This window comes from Chroicocephalus ridibundus, chromosome 15, assembly GCF_963924245.1.
Source record: "Chroicocephalus ridibundus chromosome 15, bChrRid1.1, whole genome shotgun sequence".
NCBI lineage: Eukaryota > Metazoa > Chordata > Aves > Charadriiformes > Laridae > Chroicocephalus > Chroicocephalus ridibundus.
The window spans coordinates 6,564,314-6,576,580 of NC_086298.1; the positions used below are offsets into that span (position 1 = coordinate 6,564,314).

Below are 12,267 nucleotides of genomic sequence, written 5' to 3' on the forward strand. Positions count from 1 at the left end.
TGCGGCCCCTCGCCTCGCCCGGTCCCCGCGTCTCCACACGGCCATGGCTGCTGCCATCTCTGCGGGCACCAGAGCTCGCCCGGGCGAGTGTGACCACATCTGGGCTTCCCTCCGTGCTGTGAGGGCTGGTGCCGAGCGGGCAGGGGAGCCCCGGCGGGGGCGGCTGTGGAGTCTCTTCTGAGGTGGGACGACACAGCTGGCGCTGGGTGCCCGGAGAGAGGAGTGTCCCAGCCCCGGCCGGGATGGCGGTGCCGTGACAGGGCACGCCGTGGTGTGCAGCAGAACCCCCGGGCAGCTCAGCGCACCGGGAGGGCGCTCCGAGGCCGGTCCAGAGGAGGCCCCGGAGATGCTGGGAGGGCTGGAGCCCCTCTGCTATAAGGACAGGCTGGGGGGGTTCAGCCTGGAGAAGAGAAGGCTCCGGGGAGACCTTAGAGCCTCTTCCAGTCCCTAAAGGGGTTCCAGGAAAACTGGGGAGGGACTATTTACAAGGGCATGCAGCGATAGGACGAGGGGTGATGCCTTAAAACTGGAAGAGGGAAGATGTAGATTGGATATTGGGAAGAAGTCCTTGCCTGTGAGGGCGGTGAGCCCCTGGCCCAGGTTGCCCAGAGCAGCTGTGGCTGCCCCATCCCTGGAGGGGTTCAAGGCCAGGCTGGATGGGGCTTGGAGCAACCTGGGCTGGTGGGGGGTGTCCCTGCCCAGGGCAGGGGTGGGACTGGATGGGCTTTAAGGTCCCTTCCAACCCAGACCACTCTATGGCTCCATGAAGGCGGCCGGAGGGGCGGGGCAATGCCCGACGAGTGGGCAAGGCCTCGTGAGGGGCGTGGCCTCCAGCCCCGCCCACCCCCGCGGGCAGGGTTTCCAGCCGGAGCGGTTCGGCGGCGCGCGGGGTAGGGGCGCGCGGGGGCCGCCATGTCGCGGCTGCACCAGAGCAGGTGGGTGTCGGGGCCCGTCCCCCGCCGCGGCGGGCTCCGCTCGGCGGGGTTTGTGCGTGCGTGCGTGCGGGGAATTGCCGGTAACAAACGTTATAACGGCCGCGGCTCCGCTCCCCCTCAGGATCGCGGACTTCCAGGAGGTGCTCGGCGAACCCACGGTGGCTCTGGCCAAGCTCCGCGACCTCTGCTTCAGCGGTGAGCGGCCCGGGGAGGCGTGGGGGGCGGAGGAGGGCGCTGGGCACGGCCCCGGCGGTGGCCCGGGGTTCCAGGCCGCAGGCTGTCCGGCGGCTGAAGGCCACCTCGGCCGCTGTGAAGCGATCCCCTGCCGGAGCCGCTGTGAGGCGGCGGGGAAGCCGAGGCGGGCGGGGGTGTTTGGAAGCCCAGGCTCTGCCAGGCCGCAGCGGTCCCCACCCGGCCTTTGAGCACAGCCACAAAGCCTTCCCTCCCCTTCCCCGAGAGCCTTGCGGGTCCCATTGCTTCTGCCGTGTCCTGTCCCTCACCTGCGCCGTCCCCAGCTCTCCGCTGCCCAGGCCCGGCCGCAGGCACCATCCCCGTGGGAGGCACCGTCTGTAACCCCCGGAGCGTCCCTGTGAACACTCCCTGCCCCCGGGGGAGGAAAAGCGCTGCCTGTCGGTGTGGTGAGCAAAGCGCGGTGCGGAGGCTGGGGCTAACGGAGTTATCTCTCTGCCTGATGTTCCACAGGAATTCCCTTTGATGGTGGGCTGCGCTGCCTGTGCTGGAAGGTGGGTTTTGCTTGGGGCGCTTTTGTTTCTTGTGTTGATGCTTTGCTAAAGTGCATGCTATTTTGGGGCACTTAAAACTGTAAACAAACAAACAAAATATCTAGAGCTTAAAAGCTGCTCAAACTTGACAGTAATTTGTGGAGGTCAGCTCTGGCATAGATGCAATAGCATTTACCGGCACAGGATGGCCATCATTTTGGATGATAGAAAGTGGCTGTTTGCTCTTTGCATGAGAACAGCCCTCAGTATTAAGCTACCAGTGCGTTTCAGTCAGGTGTGCTATTGAGCAATCCTACAAATAGGTCTGTGTTAAAAACCAGTCCCCGAAATATTCCTGACTGTCACTTGGCAAAGTAGTAGGCTTTCTGGAGAAAGGTCCCAGTATTTTCAGAGAGCCACTGTGTTTGGTTTGCTCCTCTTACAGGTATAACAGATCGTTCTCCCAATCCTAATTTATGCACATCTGTCTTCTGTACAGATACTCCTGAACTACCTCCCTTTAGAGAAAGCCTTATGGAGCCCTTTGCTGAAGAAACAGAGGTGAGGACACGGGTGCTTTCTCCTTTATTTCTAATGATATCTGCAGAGAAGGAGAATAGTTCCTTAAATAATTAAGTACCTTCATAAAATGAATTGCTCTTGTGTGGAATGCAGTGTTCTGTAGGCTGTCTCCTGGGTCTGGTGAATTGACCTTTTCAGCTGAACTCAAGAGGAAATCAAATGCTTTCTGGCTGAGCAGGGTGGTACAGAGAGATCTATTTGAACTCAGTCTGGGTGCTTGTGTTGACTTAATCTTCTGCTTCAATGTTAATTCCTCTTTTCTTCCTTAAGGGATCTGTATTCCCAGTTCCTAAAGGAAATGATTATCCAGCCTGGGATCGCCAAAGCCAACCTGGGTGTTTCAAGGGAAGATGTGACCTTAGAAGATCATGTAAGTGTTGTTAAACCTTCGGGCTCCAGAAAATTCCCCAGAGCTATAAACCGTTGTTCTGGAGTCTGGACCCCTGGCCTGCTCTTGGCTCTGTTCTCAACTCTTTTTCCCTGCTAGCAGGAGGGACGGTTCCTAGGTACCAGCCTGGCACTTGGGTCTTAATAGCTTTCAGTGTGAATTATTGGCAAAGCACCAATGGTTCTGAAGAGAGCTTATTTTCAGCTATGCATATCCCTTTTCCCCTCCTTTGGGGCCAGCTGCCCAGGCTATGGGTCGCCTAGGGAAAGGGAGAGGCTCACGAGAGGTACCTCTAGCAAAGAGATGCTCTCCTGAGACGTGAGGTCTGTGGTGGACTCAGAGCTGGCTAATATGAGCAGAGGATATAAAAAAGGCAGGAGAGTCAAGTTAGACTATGGCATGGAAGGCAGAAAATTTGCTCATTTCTAGTTCTGATGCTGGCTTTTTTTTTTGTTTAGTTGACTATTTCCTGCATCCCTTGGCTTTTTCCTTCTCTGAAAGCACTGTTAAGAGTATATGTGTTAGGGGAGGGAGTGAAGTAACTGATCAGAAGAGACTGTAAAATGATACAACTGCGTCCATGACTGGTCCCGAACGTTAACTTCTCTACTAGTGTGCAGTCACCTGTGCCGCCGTGATCTCTGGAGGCTTTGGTGCTGTAAAACTTGCGTGCTTGTAAAACTCCACAAGTTGTCAGGTTACAGTGATCTTTGAATCTCTTGGAACATTGTGGGTTCCCCCCCCTTTTTTTTTCCTTGGTTAGTTGTTAACTTTGCATGGATCTTGATGTGGAGAGAGGAAAGCGTGTGTGTGGAGGGGGTGTTAAGTTTATCATATTGGAAAACTGGTCAGATACAGGATAGGTTGTTCATAGTAATACGTATTTCCTTTTTCCTGGGCACAATGGTGGTGCTTAATCAGCCTTCTTGGAGCTGAGATAGAGGGGGATACTTGTAACTAATAACCACAGCGCCTAAGTACTGTGTGGGTGGGTAACTCTTACCCTAAGTGCAAAGACCGTCTCTGTTGTACAGGTTGGAGCTGCAATCAGGAATCTTGTTGACACGGGACAGGATACCTGATCTGGGAACAAAGTCATTAAGAGGCAGGTGAAAAGAGATTGGAAATGTTGCCTTCTGCCTCTCTAAGTGAACCTGCATGCTCGCTTGTTTTCATGAGCTCTGATACACTTCCTGCACACTGTGAAGGAGCAGCACTAAACGTGTTAAATCAGTCTTTATTTACTGAGAATTTTGATACATGTGAAACACGCTTGTTCTATTTCTGTTGTTTATTTCTTTAGCCCCTCAATCCAAATCCAGACAGTCGATGGAATACTTACTTCAAGGATAACGAAGTGCTTCTCCAGATAGACAAAGATGTCAGGTGTGTGAGGCGTAATGACTCGGGTTTCTGAACCCAAGTGGTTTGGTTAACACTTTGTACTTTGGAAACTAAGTTTAATATTAAACTGAATCTCCCATTCAACATGGGCCATGTACTTCCTTCTTCTTATGCTTGATTTCCTTCTGTATCCATTCTAGGAGGCTGTACCCTGACATGGCATTCTTCCAGCGCCCAACAGACTACCCCTGCCTTTTAATCCTGGACCCCCAAAATGAGTTTGAGACGCTGCGCAAGCGGGTGGAGCAGACCACACTCAAGTCACAGACGGTGGCACGAAACCGCAGTGGGGTTACAAATGTGAGACCTAGATGGGGGCTGCCCATGGGGCAAGGCATCTTAGCTGATAAAGGGAAGGGTATTTCTCGGGCTTTTTGCTATTTCTCTCTGCTTGTATGGTGAAATTGGACACATACTCCAGCAGGTACTGTGCATTCTGGTGGCTGGACAGCTTTGTAGAACTAGTTGATGTGCCTGATGGTTGGTAGGGAATTATAGGTGTATTTAATTCTAAGGGTTATTTTTTACTGACTTTTGGCAGAAGTTGGAGGAAGATTCAGTTATTTTGTGCTTGACATGTGCCTTTCTGTATGGGAACAAAACACTGAAGGGTTAATTTATTCAAGTTGAATTTACATAATCTTCCAGAACTGGGATCTCATAAACCTGCAATTAGGAAAGGAGCTGAGCATCTGCTGAAATGTGTGTTGTCTCTTTCCTCTTTCACGAGTGTTACAGTACAAGTGCCATGTGCTGTTGGGGAAGGTGGCTTGCTACCACAACAGATCTATACTTTTCCTCATACTACTAATAAAGAAGTGGAACTGCTGTGGTTTCTTACTGCATGGGATCAGGTCATGTAATGATTCAGGGGATCTCTCTGTTGCTGCACAGACTGCTTTGTTCTTCAGGGATAGCCAGCACTAGGACTTCACTGCCTTTGGGCCTCCCGAGTTACTTTTTTATGTGAAAACCTACCTGCTTGGTATAAGCTGCCCAAATCTTTTGGAAGTCTATGTGTATTAAAAGCCAAGCTTGTCACACGTACAAAATAATCTGTGCCAGTTGGTTATCCTGAATCAGCCCTAATCTTTCCTTGCGTTTCAGGTGAGCTCCCCTCTTAAAACGACACCGAATGCTCTAAACGAGTACGAAGTTCTGCCCAATGGCTGCGAAGCTCACTGGGAAGTGGTGGAGCGAATCTTGTTCATCTACGCCAAGCTGAACCCTGGGATAGCGTATGTTCAGGGGATGAACGAAATCGTAGGGCCGCTTTATTACACCTTTGCTACAGATCCTAACAGCGAATGGAAAGGTGAGAGACTCTTTTGGCCGCTCAGTAATGGCCGTCGTACTGCATGTTCTCTGCGTAAAGCTGTTTAAGGAGTGAGATTCTCTTTAAATAACTCTGTTCTGACTGATCGGGGCCAAAAAGCAAATACAGCAAGAGATGAGGAGTTTTGGGGACCGCAGCAGATTGATAGAAACTGAATGGGCTGTGAGTGGTGAGAACATATGGGAAGTGAGGGTTTTCAAGGGGTTTCCTGTTTGCTTTGCATGGATCTAAGCTGCACTTTATGAAACTTAAAATCTGTTTAGAAGCTCTTTTTACTTGTACTATATATACCTGGTAAGAAAACAATGGAATGGGAGTACTTTGCCTGTTGCTTCTACTTCATGGGAGCTCTGAGGGCGCGTGCTGATGGCGGGAAGAGCAGATGGTGTTCTTGGGCATCGATAACTGGTGTGTGACCCAGTGTCACGAAGACCTTGTGTTGCACACAGGGTCTGTATTTGCAGTGACTCAGTAGACATTTTTAGCTTTAAAAAAAGAGGCTAGTCTTGTCCCACAACAAGCAAGCCAAGATCTTGTGTGATCCACTACTTGCATCTAGTACAGCAACCAGATTATGGAGCAAGAACAGTTCTAAGTCTCTGTGCTTCTGTCAGTGATGCTTCCTCTATTCCCATACCATTTATTTCCCCCCTCCCCCCCCCCAGAACACGCTGAAGCAGACACGTTTTTCTGCTTTACCAATCTAATGGCTGAAATTCGGGACAACTTCATTAAGAGCCTGGATGATTCTCAGTGTGGCATTACCTACAAAATGGAGAAGGTCTACTCTACCCTGAAGGAAAAAGATGTGGAGCTGTATTTGAAACTGGTGAGGAGCTATGTGTTTCTTTGAGTCTCAGTTGGAATGCGAGGAGTGGAGCTTAATAGTTTATTTAAACGTCAGCCAATTTTGTTAAATTGTTACTATGCTTGAATAGAAAGGTTGAGAGAGCGAATAAAGGGCTTTGCCTGTACGGCATAGAGGCTTTCTTATCTGTGAACTGAAACAACTGCTCCTTGGCGTAAACCTAGAGCAAGCTGACACAGCAAGGCTTTCCTCCCCTGCCTGACCGTGAAAGTAAACAATATTTGTTGCAAAGCTGCCAGCTGTGAGTCCGAAGTGACTTGGCCACGATCCCATGTCAGCTGGGCTGAGGCTTAGTTGGAGCTGAAGTCTTCACTCTCTTTTAGTCATCAGGCAAAACATGAGTTTTGGTATAGAGTTCCTTTGAATTTGAGATTACAGGAATTTTGTCTCTGTCTTTAAGAACAAAACAAAAAACAGCCCCCCCCTCCACGCACACACGCTTCAGTTGCCACTGGCTGCCCTGACAACAGGAACTTAAACTGCATGGAGATCACTCCACAAGTAAAGTGAAATCCAGCAGGCTGGACCATCCCACCCACCTAATTCTACCATTCTCCTTCATCCAAGGGTCTCTGAGTGCCTTGGGTCAGTGTGGGTTTTGTAGAACACATAGAAGGCAGCTTTTGTTGAAAACATCTTCAGGTCTTATAGTCTATTTGGTGTGAAAGTCCAAGGAGAATTTGGAAGGGAAAGCTGTTCTTGTTACTCCAACATTCATCAAATCACACTGAGATTTTTTTTTTTTTTGTGTTTAGAAAAATGAGGATATATTTCTTTTATGATCCAAAAGATGGTTTGTCTGCACAGTGACATGACCCACAGTATTGGCTGGTGGCTGATTCAGTAGGGAGAAAATAAAACTGCTTACTGTTTGGCTGGCAGGAAATGGTCATGGCCATGCAGCAGCTGGTCCTTAAGAATATCAGCAGGATCCTGAACTCGTTTGACCTTGATTAAACTTATGGTCCCTTGGATTTAACAGCAGAAAACAAGAAAGCTTCAGGCTAGAAGTGCTTTTTTGGTGTGTTTTACTGACCATCAGTGTGAACTCTGTTCCATCTTTGTTTCTTTTTGTGAACAGTAAACTTTTTGATAAATACAGGGCTTCTGGAAAGGAGAGGAAATCCTGACAAAACAGTGCCTCTGCTAGAGGGGGAGGGCTGCGGCTTTGGAGATAAAATGTTGTTCAAATGGGAACATTAAAATTACTTGGCAAGTTTAACGGAACTAACACAAATAGTGCCTTTAGGAAGAAAAGCTTCCTTTGGTCCATGTTGTGGACAGAGGAGTATTTTCTGGCTTGTCTGTAGATGTGGTGCATGGCTGCACTGGAAACCTCTGTCTAGCTTGAATGTGAGAGTCTTCAAAGGAGGCGATGGGTTTGCTGATGTTCCAGCATGAGTTGGCAGCTTAGAGCAATGTCGGGGTGGAGATGGGGATGGAAACATGGGGTGCATCTCTTACTTGTAGGGAACTGGCTGAGAGCATGTATTCATTCTTTGCCTGGTGCATGTCTGACAGCAAGAACAGAACATCAAACCCCAGTTCTTTGCCTTCCGCTGGCTGACGCTGCTCTTGTCCCAAGAGTTTCTGCTGCCAGACGTCATCCGCATCTGGGACTCCCTCTTTGCTGATGATAAGCGCTTTGATTTTCTTCTGCTCGTCTGTTGTGCCATGTTGACGTAAGTACATAGGTAGCCTTCTTGCTCTTCTCTTTCCATCCTTTACCTAAATACGTGGATCCAGGAGTCTTCTGTAGGCATGTGTTAAGGCATCTGGTGAATAGGTTATAGTCACTGTTCACAGAAGTCTCTACAAGGCCACAGTGTAGCCTGCTTTTAAAGTTCTTCTTTAAAGAGTAAAAAGTAGCTGGAATCACTTCTATCTTTCAGACTAATCCGGGATCAGTTGCTGGAAGGAGACTTCACTCTGAACATGAGGCTGCTACAGGTAAGGATTAAATTTGGTCGGCATAGGGAGCAATTTGGAGAGTCTTAAAATAGTACTGTGAGAGCAAATGAGAGAGGTTATGCCCGGCTGAAAAGAAGTACCAGATATCTGATGTTTGCGTGCAGAAAAGTCTTAAGGGATATTACAGTATGCTCATTACTGGAAGTGTGCATCTTCTGCTTGTGCACCCATTCTAGCCTACAGAGAAATTGTCATAGACTAGAAGCTTCTAATGTTCATTTGGTTTGCAAAAAATTAGAATAATTTTGAGCAAAGATGTGAAACCCTATGTAACAATGTTAAATTTGTTGGCCAGAGGCTTTTGTTTAGTTCTGAGATCTGTGAGAGACCAAGGTTGGAAACACCTGCGCTGCACAGTAGGATGTCTCTGATTCTGCCAGTTCCTGCTTTGGGCTGTGCAAGATACTGGCTTTGATAAGGCTTTCTGGCACGAAGACAGCCCTTATAGCAGGCCAGCTTACTGTATCCTTAGAGGACAAATTAAAAAAAAACAACAACCAAACAACAAAAACCTTCTTGAAGGGTATTGAGGCTTGATCAGTTACAAAACAGGAAACTGTTGAGGGAGTAACTGAACACAGCAGTATGTGATAATAGGCAAGGAATGCTGCTGTCAAGGTTTGCCTTGCTTAAGTGAAACAGTGTGTACAAGAAACGCTAGGCAGTCACTTATATCACTTTGTTTCATTGACACAGGATTATCCTATCTCTGATGTTCATCTGATTTTGAAGAAGGCAAAGGAACTTCAAGATTCCAAATAGTGCACGAGCCTAACAAATGGAGCCAGAGAAACTGTATGGCAGCGGATCCCAGGAGATGCCCCCATGCAGTGTGGTGCATTAAAGTTCCTAGTGGTCTCTGCAGGACTTCAGGTTTCATGTTTGGGCTACTGGCCACTTCAAAGACTTCCTTCTACTCTATTTATTAGGTCAAGGACTGACTACTTCCCCATCCAGTTGGGTCCTGCACTCCAGATTTTTCAAATCTCAAATGCCTCTCTGCTGCTAAAAGCAGTTCTTTGTATCTTTTTTAATGACGTTAAGTTTGGGGAGAAAGAAACCATCTGTCTGCATATCCCTGAAGGGATGTACTGCTGCATCATGGATGTAACACATGGAGTAACTTCTGCTGAGGAAGGGACAGGCTGAGTCCAGTGGATTTTGGTGTGTGAGTATAGAAGGATCTTTTTCCTGTGAATAGAATGTATTCCAATGAAGTCACACATCCTGCCGTTCAAGTAGCTTCTGGATTATTCTTCCTTGTGTCTGCACTAGGCCATCCCTGGGGTGTGCAAAGAAGACAGCATCAGCTTCTGGTGATTGCCATCTGACATCCGGCAGTTTGGACCCCTTTGCCTGGGAAAGAGATCTTGAGAAGCTGAGATGGGAGGACACTATTGCAGCTGGTGGCTCTGTGCACTGAAACTGCCTGAATCCAGATTTGCCTTATCAGCAAGGTCTCCCTGAAAGCAAGACTGTGGTGGTTTTAAATCAATGAGTGAAGTGTAGCTTGAAGTCAAGCCTTACTACGCACAGCCTTAGAGCAGGAGCTTGTTTCTGCTGGGAGGCCTCGAGCTGCTTTCCTGGCTCTGGACTGGAGCACATCCAGCTACAATCAGGATTCTGAAATAACAAGAAATGGGCATCTAGTTGTGTGCAATGAAGACAGCCGTATTTAGGGGCTTGTACAGGCACGGCACCAGGGTTTTCTGCCTCAGTAGCTTGCATAATATCGCCCTGCGTAAGCTCTGGTCACAGTAACCTTGAAGAAGACATAGTACAGGTCCAACCTACAATTAAGAGTCCTTTTCTGGTCTATACCAGTGGGCATACAAGCATTTCAGTCATTAGGTGACTGCTGGGGCTGATCCACTTTTCTGTGTACCGGTCCTGTTGGAGTCACAATCCTGAGTTGGACACTCGTCCCTCCTGAGAGGGGAACTGCTGCATTTCAAATACGGTGGAGCAGGCTCAGGTGAACGTCAACTAAGACAAACTACGGAGAGAACTGCTAACCTGCTGTCAGTGTCGGGCTGAGCAGAAACCGTAATCCTCAGAGGGAGAAACCGCCAGCACCCAGGTGCTTGGGTGGTGCAGAAGCTCTTGAGTGAACACTAATCCAGCGTGCTTTTCCCTTTCTTTCTGTGCTGTGCTGGCTCACCTCTGCATAGCTGTTTGACACTGCAGTTTTTGGTATTTATGGGTATTGATTTGTTAAAGGTCAGTGTTCTTTGTAAGATCCGCTTAAGCTGCTGATGGCCTAGAATCACCCTAGCAGGAGGGATGTTGTCAGCCTTCAGCGTTTTTACTAGTGTTAGTTCCTTCACTGAAGGCCAGTTCTTCACAGGCTACTGTAATTCTCACAAAGGTAGGCGGGGACATCAGAGGACAGGTTGATGCATGTACCTACCTTCTTTTTGGCAATCCCAAGCAATCTCTGTCTCTTCAGAAGATGCTCGAGTACCACTGGTGCAGCCGGGTGTTGCTGCTGTGGTGGAGCAAGAGCAACTGAAGACTTAAAACAATCTGTAATTAATACCTGTGGCTAACAGTATCCCTCTCTGCTGCAATCCTTTCTAGAGGGTAGTGTTTTCCTCCAAGAAATATGGAATCAATAGACCAGGACAGCTGTGTGATGAAACATGCTGTCTGCTATAACCACTGGATGGGTGTTCTTCCTGCCTTGTATCGCTGACCTATTCCAGGTGGTCTCACGGTCTCAGCTCTTGGATACCCTGCACTAGAGAAGCCAGTAGTCAGACCTTGTATGGCCAAACGGCTAGCTGGTAGCACAAATGTAGAACCAGATGGTCTGCCAAACACTTCTGCCTCAGAGCTGCTCTAAATATTGCTGTAGCTCTCTTACATTCCATGCACAAGCTCTGCTCGCACCTCCCCGAATACCTGGGCCGTCCATTTTGGGTCTCCCTGGCAAGTGCAGGGTTCTGTTGACGCTTTTCTCACTGGTAACAGGGGCATCCATGAGGGTTCCTGCTCTGAACAGCTAGAAGTCTCCTTAAAATAACCTGAGAGAGCAGTAAAGCATTAACTGTAGATGAACAACTGCTTGTTTTCAGAGTAGCGTTTGGGCCCTGAGGTTGACCTCCTGCAGTGGCGTTGCCCAGCTCGGAGCCAGGCACTGATCTGTAGCATTGCAGACACTCGAGGAAGACACAGGAGGTGGCTACTCAGGTAGCAGTGCAGGTTGCTGTCTGGGTACGGGTGTCGTTCTGTCTTCTCCCTTCATAGGGAGAAGGGCTTACGTTATGCCATCTTACTTCTCTTTAGGGGGTGACGGTAAATGCTTTTTAAAAAGGAGTCTGCAGTGGTTTAGTGGAATGCAATGAGAGCTTTTGCTGGAAGGATTCGCTGGGATAAATTCTCTAAAATGATTGAGGAGTTCTTTGGGGAGAACTTGTAACAACTTTGATACACCCAGACAGTATGGTTCTTGCATGAAAAGCTGTTTTATATTCCTCTTTATCCCCTGCCACGTGGTAGGACTTCTGTCCTGCCGTTGAAAAGGGCTGTTGAAAGAAGTTGTACTTTTCAATGACTTGGGATATCCAGTTCTTTATTCCAAGACTTTCTCTTTTCTTTAAGAGCAAAACCAGATTTTCTGAGGGGAGAAAAGAAAGTCTTAACTTGTAACCAGCTTTTGAAATCTCCTCGTGAGTTTCCTTGGCTTCATTCCTCAAAGGCTTTTGGTGGTGGTTTTGTTGTTGTGGAGGTCAGATGGTATTTAACTAGTGGTTCCTTGCTTGTGTGGCCAAGTAACAACTGCTCCACCCTTGAGACGTTTCCACCTCTGATTTCTTTCAATCCTAATCTGATGCAGGAGCAGCGAGGTTGGCTGAAGTGGCACTTTGTTGGGTTGGGAGGTGTTAGTCTGGGGTGCCTTGGGGGACCCCTAGTTTTCACAGGGGCCTAAAAGGGTATGTTTAAATGGCTCTTACAGTGGATTCCTTGCACACAGAATTACTGCCAGGCAGGGGAAGGGGGACCCATCTTCATCTGGGAGGAAAAGCAGGACACTGTGGAGGATGCTGGGAGAGACGAGC

The 12,267-nt window shown here is 48.5% G+C and overlaps 1 protein-coding gene across 1 annotated transcript; it reads left to right on the top strand.

Annotated features, from left to right (window-relative positions):
• Positions 1 to 188: 188 nt before the first annotated feature.
• TBC1D13 (TBC1 domain family member 13) lies at positions 189 to 9,038 on the top strand. Its single transcript, XM_063353490.1, has 12 exons — positions 189 to 935; positions 1,057 to 1,130; positions 1,638 to 1,678; positions 2,157 to 2,218; positions 2,510 to 2,609; positions 3,931 to 4,013; positions 4,172 to 4,331; positions 5,139 to 5,346; positions 6,033 to 6,196; positions 7,757 to 7,917; positions 8,128 to 8,185; positions 8,903 to 9,038. The coding sequence occupies exons 1-12, from the start codon at positions 913 to 915 to the stop codon at positions 8,966 to 8,968; spliced, it is 1,200 nt and encodes a 399-aa protein (XP_063209560.1). The 5' UTR covers positions 189 to 912; the 3' UTR covers positions 8,969 to 9,038.
• The last annotated feature ends 3,229 nt before the right edge of the window (positions 9,039 to 12,267 follow it).